General features: G+C 26.6%; 1 protein-coding gene across 6 annotated transcripts in view; it reads left to right on the forward strand.

The window, feature by feature from the left end:
- The first annotated feature begins 491 nt into the window (after positions 1–491).
- The window catches only part of LOC129960846 (E3 ubiquitin-protein ligase HECTD1-like), a 92,687-nt gene continuing 80,595 nt past the window's right edge, over positions 492–12,583 (forward strand). For all 6 annotated transcript variants that reach the window (XM_056074534.1, XM_056074538.1, XM_056074535.1 and 3 more), the window contains exons 1-2: positions 492–992; positions 4,088–4,322. In XM_056074534.1, coding sequence (XP_055930509.1) covers positions 853–992; positions 4,088–4,322 — 375 coding nt within the window. In that variant the 5' untranslated portion in view covers positions 492–852. The remainder of the gene's footprint in view (positions 993–4,087; positions 4,323–12,583) is intronic.

A 12,583-nucleotide genomic window follows, 5' to 3' on the forward strand; every position in this document is an offset into this window, starting at 1 on the left:
AAGTTTAATTAGAAAAATATTAAGCCATTGTCTGCATCAATTTTAACGAGGTGGCAATTACTACAAAAGCTATATATTGAATTTTTCTTGCTCTTACTTATCAGCACATACTTTAAAATATTAAGTTCAATATGCACATCCATATTTGATCAATTTCAAGAAAAATTTGGAGTTTTTCGCTTGAGAGAATTTAAAAAATCCACAACAATATCGAGTTATTGTTCATCTAATAGATTGACACATCTTTTTACTAACCTCTCTGACATCTAACCAGCATAAATTGTTTCATTGGTGAAAAGTACTATTTTTACTTTCTAATCTTAAGAACTGTTTTTTTATTCAGCATGAGTATAAAACAAAATATTTCTTTAAGACAATAATTTTGGTTCTGTGTTGATATTATTAATTATTATTAATAGTATTAACAAACGTACTGCTACAGGAAATGAAATCCTAAACTCTGGTTCGAGATTATAGCTGTAGTAGTGAGCGAGTGACTGAATGGTATTTTCTATGTCATGGTTTCGAGTTATTCTGTTTACTTCGAAGTAGTTCTACTTTCATCAGAATTATGACTTGAAAATTGTTAGAAAAACATTTTATTAGTGAAACATTATAAGTAGTTTTATTTTGACGTTCTTTTCGAGGATTCTTATTGTAAATTGAACGTTTCTCCCTTCTGTTCCCCATAAATTGTTATCTCTATGGTGATTCTTTGAAAAGCCTAGTGAACAAACGAACCAGTGTTTACCATGACTTGAAAACATTTGTATGTCTTTCACGCAAATTTTATATAACTATACAAAGTAACTACTTGTAATTACTTGTAAATAGGTATCAAAAGTAATAAAAATGGCTGATGTTGATCCTGAAACGCTATTGGAATGGCTTAATATGGGCCAGGGTGACGAAAGAGATATGCAATTGATTGCATTAGAACAACTTTGTATGCTGCTTTTAATGTCTGATAATGTGGACAGATGTTTTGAAAGGTAAGTGACTGTTTTTTGTTTATTCAAAAAGAACGAATTAAAATATTTCCTCATAAAGAAAATAGATGTAAACAAAGTATGAATGTAAATAAACGAGCATAGCATGAATTCAGCTCTTATGTTTGTACATTAAGCTTGCTTGTAAATCATCTTAACTAATATATTTTTATATACTTGAAATGTAGTTTTTTTTGTTGTTATTTATGGATTTTGATTGAGTAGGTATTGTCTTATTTCATATGTTCTTGTATCCAAAGTGGAAGTGTCATTTCCCTAATAGCTCCTTGTGTATTGCTGAAGTTTTTTTGTAATTGAAATAGAATTTAGTCGATGCCAATTTTTAGTAAGAAAAAAGTCAAATGCATTAAATGCTGCTATTTTTATTTTTTTTGAAAAAAAAAAATACAGGTATTTTAAATATCAGCATTTTAAGCTATGAAATACTGTTATCATTAAGAAGGGAGGGGATCTTATAACTAATCTAAACTGTACACAGTTTTCATTTATTTTTAAAATTATAGCCTCATGGAGGGGGGGGACTTATTAGGTTTAAGTAAATGCAAAGAAAATGTCCAATTTTATTTGGGATGTCTTATGGATTATAGGAGAATAACTCAATAAATTCTGATTTAAAGCTATTCAAGAGAAAATATCATTCCTAGAAATTTTTTTGCTTAATTAATCTTAATGTTCTTTATAGAATACATTATACTAATAGAATATAATATATGAATTTAAATTTTCTCTTATTAAATATTAAGAATTCTTCTGGTAAGAAAATAATAGTTGCTATAGATCTATGATATTTATTATTAATAAGTCTTCAATTCATACTGTTATTATTTCCTTTTTATAAGCATTAGTTTTTAAGATTAAAAATAAATGTTAAATCGGATCTTGAATATGAATTTAGAAATTTTAAAAAGTGGTATATATAGAAATTAAAAATATATGCATATATACTGTCCTCTCTATTTTTAAAGGATATTAGCTTTAGTACAGAAATTAATAATTTCTTATATTATAGTGTGATATATATATAAAATTTTCAGAATGATTATCTTTCAATTGATGAAAGAAGTGCAATTTATTATTCATTACAATACATTCTAAAAATATTGCTTGATTTTTTTTTTGTCATAAAAAATAACTAATGTTCTTGAGTATTGCTTATTTCCATGTTTCATGATTATCTTCTAAATTGTGTATATATATCATATTTTATATTGGTATTGAAATTATAGTTGTACAATATAGAAAAATTAAGCTAGAAATATAAAGCTAATTAAAAAAAATTGCAAATGAAAAAAAAATCAAATAGATAAATGTTTGTTCAGTGTTGCTTTGTATCCTTTAGCTGTTAGAAATTATTTAATGCTTTTTTAACAATTTTTGTACTATATGTATTATTAGATTAATAATTTGTGTAATTTCTTAATGATTGAATTGGTTTTTCTTATTTTATGTGTTCAGTTTAAAAGCAGATAGTGCATACTTATTGGTATAATTTTTTAAACTTTACAAGTAAAATTTTCTTTAAAAAAGTTGTAGAAATTTCTTTGCAGAAAAAAAAAATTCTGTTTATTTATTGCAATGTTTCAGATTTTAAAGCTATTAGATTAAGATAATTGATGCTTAAACAATTAATATATCCATGTGTGTTTCGTTTTTACTTTAAAATTTCTTCCACTATAGAAATAACTGTTATATTAATTATATAAGTTTTTCCATCATACTTATTTATGAAAATAAGTAATATTTTAATTCATAAAACTTAATTGGATTTTTAGTATAAATGTCTTTTATTAATTTGGAAATTATATTTTCCACAATGGAGTTAATATCCTATCCCTTGTTTCTTTCAAGTCAATTTTTTTAGAGTAGCACTTTATAATAATAATAAAGTTGATAATGTTATTAAAAATATTGATTTAAACATATTCATGAAGAGAATAAATCAATATTTATTTGTTAATCCTACCTACAGAACAATATATAAATTTTAGCTTGAATCTCATTTTTTAAGTTAGACTTTGAAACTAAACTTTCTATGATAAAATTTTAGCTATGACACTTATAAAATATGTTTTTAGCAAATGAGTAATCAATAGTTTTGAATTATTAACATTTTAAAATGAAATTATATTTATGCCTTGTTTATATTGTATGCATTAGAGGAGGGACCAAAGGGTAAGGGTATAAAGAAGTAAAGCATGTTTCCAGTTTATCTTTTCTGAAAATGCTTTTATAACAGATATTTAAAGTATTTATAACTGGGTGGAGTCATATTTATACCATTTTGTGGATTCTGAGTTCTGTAATTTAAACTGTTGAAAAGTGATTTGTTTCTGAAGTAAAATTGAATTTATAAGTTATGCAACTGCTTATTTATGATATAATAATTAAATTTGGATCAATGTAATCTTTTCTATAATAACTGATGAACATAGTCTGGTTATAAAATGTGCCCACTTGAGTTGCTTCCTTATATCACTATTGGGTCCATTTATGGTTGGATACCATGTTTCAACAATATAGTATGTCCAAGTTTAGAGTCATTAAATAAATTAAAAATTTAACAATTATTTTGTTGTTAGAATATTTAAAAAAATATGCATCATAAAATTATCAATATACTGATATGATTAAATCATTTGATGTGTGTAGTTAATATTTCAAAACTTTGAAAAAAATTCAGTAAAAGGCATCTTAAGCTGAGTTAATTTCATTAAAAAATAACAATGAGAAAGATGAGCAAATGATATTTTCAATTGTATGCATTTTCTGTAGATTGTACAATTGAGATTATGAAAAGTGTAAATTATGTTTAAATCAAGTAAGGAAGAAATATATTTAGGAACTTTTCCCAAATATTTCTAAATAGAAATGGGGGAAGAATAAAGAAGAAATATTAAAAATAACATTTAATTATTTAAGGAATTTGAAATTTCATTAGAATCTTAATCATTTTACAAATATAATAAACATTTGCTTTTATTTTTTAACTATAGATTGGAATGGCATTTGTTTTCATAAAATGTTAATCTACATTTTAGTATACAGTATTTTATTACATTATTTACTTTTTTCTGTAGCTGCCCACCTAGGACTTTCCTTCCTGCTCTTTGCCGTATTTTCTTGGATGAATGTGCTCCGGATAATGTTCTAGAAGTTACAGCACGAGCCATCACCTATTATTTGGATGTATCTGCAGAATGCACCAGACGTATTGTTGCTGTTGATGGTGCAATCAAAGCTATTTGCAATCGCTTGGTTGTTGCTGATGTTTCATCTAGGGCTAGCAAAGATTTAGCTGAACAGTGTATCAAGGTGTGTATTATCTGTTCGTATGATGTTGTAGGAAAATTTTAAGAGTTTAGAAATTTTAGACATTTATTTAAGGAGCAAATATGACAACTTAATTGCTTTAATGAATGCCAAAAATATATTTACCTTTTTATAAATTTTAATGTTGAACAGAATGTTTTGTTAATATCTTTTTGTTAAATTACTGACAATAACTTAGTACAGCTGTCAGTTATAAAGTATGTCAGATAAGTTATAAGCAACCATATTATATACTAATTGATATACCTGGCATTGCTCAGAATTAAAAAAAAATTAATGCATAATATTTTTAATTTAGAAACAATGCATGAATAAAATATTATCTATACATAGTATAAAAGGATGTCTTCTGAAAGTGTCTGCATGTTTGAAAGAGAAAAACACGAGAAATACTTAACTGATATTGGAGACTGATATTGTACCATTTTGTAAGGCATTTGTTAGGGAAGGTTTTAGTATATTGAAGTCATATCAAAATAAAAAAAAGGAGTTTTATAATTCTGATTTTAATTATTTTCCTATTATGATTCGTGCTTGCGTAAAACATTAGTATCTGTGCTTTGCACTTATCCGCACTGTGCAGTAACTTCAAACTTCACATTCGCAGATAGCAAGAGCTGTGGTATGCATATACGATACATTTCTTTGTTTATGTCTGATTTTAAACAGCAATTTAAAATGTTTAAGCTGATTTTTTTTCTTGGATGTTATGCCACAGGCAACACTATGAGGCTACTGTAAGTAATATATTAAGCCTTATTCTAAGACTTATGTGCTGAAATTAAAAAATAATGGTTGAGTGGTTCAAATCTTAATGCTGCCGAAGCAGAGGAGTACCTACAAATTTTATTTCAAAATTATCTGCAATAAATTTTCTAAAGAATTACAATTAAAAGAAAAATTATGCAAAACTGAAATTTATATAATTGAAAAAGTAAAATGTTTAATTTTTTGGTAATTTAATTTTTCTCATAATAATTTCCTCTGTCTAGACTATAATTTAGATAACCAAGGAAGAGATATATTTTAACTTGATCTAAACATATGTTGAGGGTTTTTAGGCAGTGCATGATTTTTCAGTAGCATCATACAAAAGTAAGTAGTAGTACCTTTTAATTTAAGATTCAGGTAAGTTAATTTTAAAAAATTGAGTTTCATTTATCTAAAAGAAATAGAAACAAAATGTGAATGTAATTTGTTTTTCCAGGCTGGTTAAAATTTTTAAATGTCTTTTCATAAGCTCATTCCTTTACATACAGGATGTCTCTGAATTCATGGACCAAACTTTGAGGGTTGATAATATATATGTATATAGTGAGTGAGAGAGATGATTTAAAAAAGATTAACATCATAGATTAATTATTCGTTGACAAAGCTTAATAGGAAGAAAATAATTTATTATAATTTTCAGCTTCATGTGACAAATTATTTTATTTATTTCAAAAGGAAGTTTACCACTTGTAGATGAAATCATCTTATAGAATGTTTTAAGAAATTTAGACCTACTGTTTATTGTTAATTACAGAAAACCCTTGTAACTTCTTTGTATAATCCCAGAGGCTTTCTTTTCTCTATAACTGTGATGAATTGGAAGTGGAGATATTTACATTTTATTGAGTAGTACATTCAGTTATCAGAGGAATCGGGTGATGTTGTGACTGCAAATAATCAATTTGATTGAGCTAGTTTGAGCAATAAATATACAAATTTCAGATTAAAATAAAATGGTACTTTTCAAAATGGCAAGCAGGAAAAGAAAATGTATCTAATGGGATAAAAGCTAAGGCCTGATGGAGCATTCCAGTAATGCTTTTATCTAGTGTACTATGTATTACCTCCTACAAGGTAAAATTATCCAAAGATGGAAGTCTCGGATTTTGAAATGGACAGTGTCTTGTGAATTTTAAAGGAAAACTGCTATTGTGTGGTTTTCCGTATTCTAACTTGGAATCATTCAAGAGGTTCAGTTAAAGTTAGAATTTGCACTATCAGAAGTAATAAAAACTGGCACAGTTTTTCTTTTTTTAATTAGTGGTTGTTATTATTATGTTTTATGTGAAATGCTAGTGTAGATGTAATAAATTATAACTATATTTATATATAAAACTTTTAAAAAACTATATTATCAAACCAAAAGCTCAGTAAAGCTTGAAAAGGCCATAAAATTAATTAAATCAGTTTAAAAGTAATAAAAAGCTTTAAAAACATATAGAAATTGAACAAAATGAAAAAAAATTTACACTAATCATTGCTGAATTTACTATCGGGTGGGTTAATTTGAGCTGCATTTAAGTGGTAAGGTCAGGTGGCTTCGGAACTGGGGGGGTTTCAGGTTCGTGACCTGATTCCACCGAAGAACCATTGTATAAGCGGGCCTGATGCACGTCAAATCTGCCCAAGCCAAACTTCCTCCCACTGATGTGGTGGGGAGAGGGGGGTTCCTGCTCAGGTGTTGTCCTCGTCATCAGACTGCAGTTCAAAATTACGAAGTCCATCTCAAATTAAGCCCTAATGTTGCTTTAAAACAGGAAGTTAATATAACTAAACTAAAATTGAGTTGCATTTAAAAATCAGGCTGCTGTGGAGAAATAACTCAATCCTTAGCAATTTAATATATCTTTGAAAGTAGATTTATTAAATTAGTCTCCTTTATTTTAGTTCCTATAAAGTAAATGTGAAATTTCAGAAATGGTTTTAAAAACAAATTAAAAACTGATAATTATAAAAGAAACCATTGAATAATGAAACCTTTGGTGTATCAATTTCAAAAGTCTTAAAATTTATGAAAAAATCATTTCATTTTGGTTATAAGTTAAAAATTTCTATTTTAGCAACCATTCTTGCTTGAGTCAGCTTACAAAATATCAGTGTGTTGTTGTGCCTTGCAGTTCAACTTTCTTATGCTAATAGATCTTGCGTGAATACTGCTTGAAAATGCAGTACTGAATTTTTTTGTACCATAGACCAAGGAACCGTTAATCCATATGACAATGCATGTATAGCTCTTGTCGCACAATATTGGAAATGGGACACTCTATCAGCTATAGCTATTTCTCTTTTCTGGCAGCATATCTGATTCCCTGTCTGTTCATTTTTCAAAAATTATTCTTCAATATAGACTCTTTAAAAATAAAAACTGTTTTAATGTCAGTATTCTTGGAGTGTGACGGAACTGTTACAGGAGTTCTGATAAAACAGCTTAAATAATAAAGCTAGACTCTCCTCCCCCTTCTGATAATATGATGAAGAATGATTTTAACATGCTAATTATTGTAAAAATGTTTTTTATAGTCATGTTTTTCTCAGGATTTCTCTACGAGAAGTGTCATGTATTACTAATTTAAACTTTTGTTTAAAATCAAATGTCTCTCCCACTTTCCCATACAAGTATAGTCAAACCTCTATACATCAAAGTTTAAAAAACCAATATCTAGAATTTTTGGTATGCAGAATACATATTGTGAACATTACACCATTTTCTTAATAGAAGTATTTATCCATTTACTTTTTATAGTAAAAGAAATATGAAAAAAATTTAGCTACAAAAAATTGCTGTGGTGAATATACTAATATGCACATAATTTGCAAATTTATTTCATAATCTTAGAAAATTATGGCTGCGTACAAAGAAAGAAATTAAATTTTTATTTATTTTTGATAAAATAGTCCCAATCATCTTTTTTGAAAATCTTTTATGGAAGCTATTTCATAATAAAGTTCACCTTTATTCAAAGATTAAAAATCTTGGATACATCTTTTCATACATCTTTATTAAAAAAAATCAGGAACATTACAATAAATCTTTATGGTATGCCCTTTTTTTGGAAATACTACCTTTGCTTACTTTGTAGATAATTTTTTTGATTAATTCATCTTTGGATCCATTTTGATTATAGTGGTTGTCCAACATGCTTTAATTAGTGGCATAATTAACCTCATTTGTTCTCATTGACATGCAAAAATTGCTTGAAATCAATACCACTTTATATTATTAGTATGGAATCATTATTTATGTCCATTATTTGTATGAAACAAAATTATTTTTTAATAAATAGAATTTGATTTCCCTTGTGGTAATTTGTTACTTGAATCTTTAATTACCCCAGTGATAGCACTATATCACTATTCTGTTTTATTATATGTGCATATGTGGTGAGGAGAATGCAATAGACACATGTTTATCATAGCTGTTGATGTTCAGTTTTGTTGCTTGTGTTTTAGGTACTTTTTTTTAAAAAAAAAAATTGCTTAGAATGAGGAAGCATAATTGCATTTGTGAGTTGTGCTTGCCAATTAACATACTGCTTTCCTTCCATTCCTGAATATAGTTTCTCCTGTCTGAATATAGTTTTTCCAGGTGATATAGAGATTAATCTTAAAGAAGAAAAATTAATATTAAGATTTGTATTGTAGAAAAAAAGGCAAATAGCTTTTTAGGCTTCAAAGCTAAAAGATTTAGATGGTAGTTTTGTGATAGAAAACAAAGATAGAAAAGAAAAATATTATGTTTCTTTGGATGACTTCAACTTAAAATAATAATTACTCTGCAAATATTTTACTTTTCAAAGGAGATTGAATTTCATTGGCTATGATCTCCATATCATGCTAGCATATTTTTTAAAAGAAAGTATAATTTATAATATTTAGACTATTATGCTAGTCCTTACATATATTATGTATCACTGTATATTGTGATCTGAAATTTCTAGGAAAGAAACATAAATATTTTTTTCATACATTTTGTGTTGTAAAAGAAATCTGAAACAAGTTGGAAAAAATGTGAGATGTAGGAAAACAAAAATCCGTTTAAAAATATCACCTCTCGTAGGAAAGTATTGAAAAATGCAGGAAAAGGTTCAAAATTTGCAGTTATTTATGCAAACAAATATTATGAGGGATTTATGGGATTTGGCTAATTTTTACAGCATTTTACAAAAGTACAGTACAGTTTTTAGTGATAAATAATTGTACAAAATTAGTCCGTTTGGAACTAAACATGAATTGGATATTTCTGTTAATGCATGATTAACTTTTAGCTTCTCAATATGAATGCAAGCTAAGATTTTTTGTTTTGGAAATACTTTTAATATCACTTTCTGTGGGTGAAACGTTTTGAATATTTGTTTCAGTGCCTTCTTTCATCATCATTTTATTTCTTATTATTCTTTTTATGAATAAGATCTATTGATCCTGTATGTCACCTTAATCCGTCAAACTGTCTCCTGCCATTTCTTGCATTCAGTTTTAAAGTGTAATATATTTATTTTTAATGTTTCTAAAAATTCTACATATTATGATATATTTCGAGATCTCATTTCTCAGATCTAAAAGTTGTCATATCTAGGAGTTAGCAAATCAAGCAGTTAGGAAAGGATTAAATTACTTTATCAGAATTACAGCTAGTTTGTTACTTTAAGAGAAAACTGATTTAGAAGGTGTTATTTATTTATTTTTTAAAGAACTTATTGATGAAAGAATTTTAGTGAAGCTGTTGACATTTGTCTGAAAGTAATGGGAAGGTGAAAAGGTAATTGTTGTTTATTTTTCATTAGGCTGGTATTTAAAAATATACTCATTATAGATTAAAATTTGTAAAATTGCAATAAAACAAAGTAGTATTTATTCAATTCCTTCATATAAGCAACATAGACTGAATCCAGAATTGGTTTATTTGCTACTTAATTTAAATATATTATTTTAGTCAAATGAACTATAATGTATACCTTTAATTACCGCCCATATTCTGGCAATGGTTTTAAGCCTTTCAATAAAAATAAATAAATAATGGTTCTCTCCCCATCGACCTTCAGTGTCTACCCTTTCAGGTAGGCAGGTCGTCATAGATCAGACCAAGACCATATAAACAACAAAGCAATTTGGTTGCAGTGATATTTTGAAGAAATTTTTAATTGAATTTTAGTTAGGGTGGAATTGATAAGTAATAAATTGTAAATTAATCAAGAAATCGTAAGATTAATGGTTTTTGTGAAGTGAGTGTGCATTAAATTTTCAGTAGTTGTAATTTCTTGTACGAATGAGTGCGTTTTGTACTTTTAATGACATAATAGTTTTTTCTTTTCTTTCTTTCTTTCTATTTTTTTTTTTTTTTTTTTTTTTTTTTGTTATGCTATTACAGTTACAAGCTATTTCAGAATAATAATAAGGGACAAGCTAGAAAAGCAAATATATACTTCATGAATGAAAATTAAATTTATTATTTGCAAATTCTAAAATTATATAGAAGTCAAGGAGAATGGTGAGAAATACTAAATCTTTGACAAGAATTTTAAGCAATAAATATTAAAAAAAGACTATAAAAAAATCTGAGAGTAGATAACAAAAGAATGACAAGTTTCAAATTTCTGTTAGAGAGTGAAGTATATTTGTTACTTTTATATCATGAATGACGATAATCTTTTTTCTTACTTTCTCACACTAATCTTAAATTTGTCCAAAATGTTTTTAGCTTTTGGTATATTTTGTTTTAATCTAGAAATTTTGACTTTACCAATATAAAAGTCATCTTCAGTTGATTGTTTAGGATATTTTTCTGATATAAATTGTTCAGACTTGCTACTGTCTTTACTTATGCTAATATTTTCATCACTGAGATAATTATTAGTGTCCAGAAATTTTTTCCTAGTGTTCATTTTTTTTTTTTTATCAGATACTTCTTGAAAACTGTTAGGGATATCTTTCTATTTTTCTAGTTTTCAGCTGATAGCTAAAATTTTTCTATATATTTTTGGCAATGTAAAATGAATAAGTAACTTACAATAATGTTCATGTGATACATAATTTATATAAAATGGAAATATCAAGTTTTCTGTTCTGTTCAAAATACTGAATACATTTTCTTCAAATACTATAAAGCATAAGAAAGGTTTTGAGTCATTCCATTGTGATTAACATAACATTGGAAAGATTTTAACAAGCTATAATATGACTAAATATTCTTAAATAATCTGATAACCTTTTATCTTTATATTTTACGTAACATTAATCAATATAACATATCAAAGCAAAAATGGCTTTAAAAGATTTGAATTGAAACGAATTAAATTTTCAGCTTTGTGATTAATGTAACAATTTAGTTATCATATGAAGAAATAATTTAAGTTTAGCACTAAATTTTTCTGAATTTTTGTTATAATAATAGATTTTTCTGAATATGTAATAAATAAACAGTAATAAATTGGAATGTTGAGTTTGTAGTAAGAATAGTTTTGGATTGATTAATTATCAACAATGATTTATTGATAACTTTATTAATTCAATTGTGTAATTAATGTAATAGTGGAACCATCAGTAATAAAATGTTTAAAAATGAAAAATTAATGACAAAATGAATTTTTTCTGAACCATTTGTATTCTAGTACTCATAATACAGATTTTTTCAGTGGCCCTTTCCTGTGATGTGAAGCACCACTCACAAAATACTGTATTAGAAAACAGCAATTATATGCTATATCAATTCATAAAATGTGTTGATGCACATCTGCCTAAAGTATTATCTTTTTTGGCATTGAAGTTTAGGTTTATTTTATTAAATATCTTCAATGATTTATTGATTGAACATTTTTGCAGTGGCAAAAGTGTGGGTAATAAGATATGTCTGCATAGGATTTTATTTTTAAATTTTCATCAACAGCATGTGTAAAATTATTACAGTGTATATTAACATGGATGAGTCTTGAATCTGTCTTCCAGAGGACAGCCCTCAATTCATTTTTTGCTTAATTTCATAGATTTGGAAGAAATCTGCATTTGAAATTGTTGTTTGCATGTTAAATTATCTTTTTGCTATCCTAATTCTTTTCCTTGATAAGATACATTATGAATATGCTGCAAGAGAATTGTTAATTACAAAATCGGCTCTTTAATGAAATGGTTGGTTTCAAGAATATTTTCTTCAATTTTTTTTTTCTTCTTATATACAAACTTGGTCTACATCTAAATCCAATTCCTTTTCAGTGAATTTTCTAATTTACAATAGACAGTGCTATAGTTTAATTTCATACTATTAGTATTATATTTGTTGCAAATAATTAAGTCCCTGGAACTTTAATATTGTTCTTTTTCCATTTGCACATCTTTAAAAGGAAAGTAAAATTCTTTCTATATGAGCATTTGTAAACTTAATGATCTAACAGAAAGTCCAGTTTCAATATTAGAATGATCAGTTTTAAATAACTGTATCATGTACATTAACAGAGACTTCTGCAAAGATGCTTTTTTATTGG

The sequence above is a fragment of the Argiope bruennichi genome, chromosome X2 (assembly GCF_947563725.1).
Source record: "Argiope bruennichi chromosome X2, qqArgBrue1.1, whole genome shotgun sequence".
Classification (NCBI taxonomy): domain Eukaryota; kingdom Metazoa; phylum Arthropoda; class Arachnida; order Araneae; family Araneidae; genus Argiope; species Argiope bruennichi.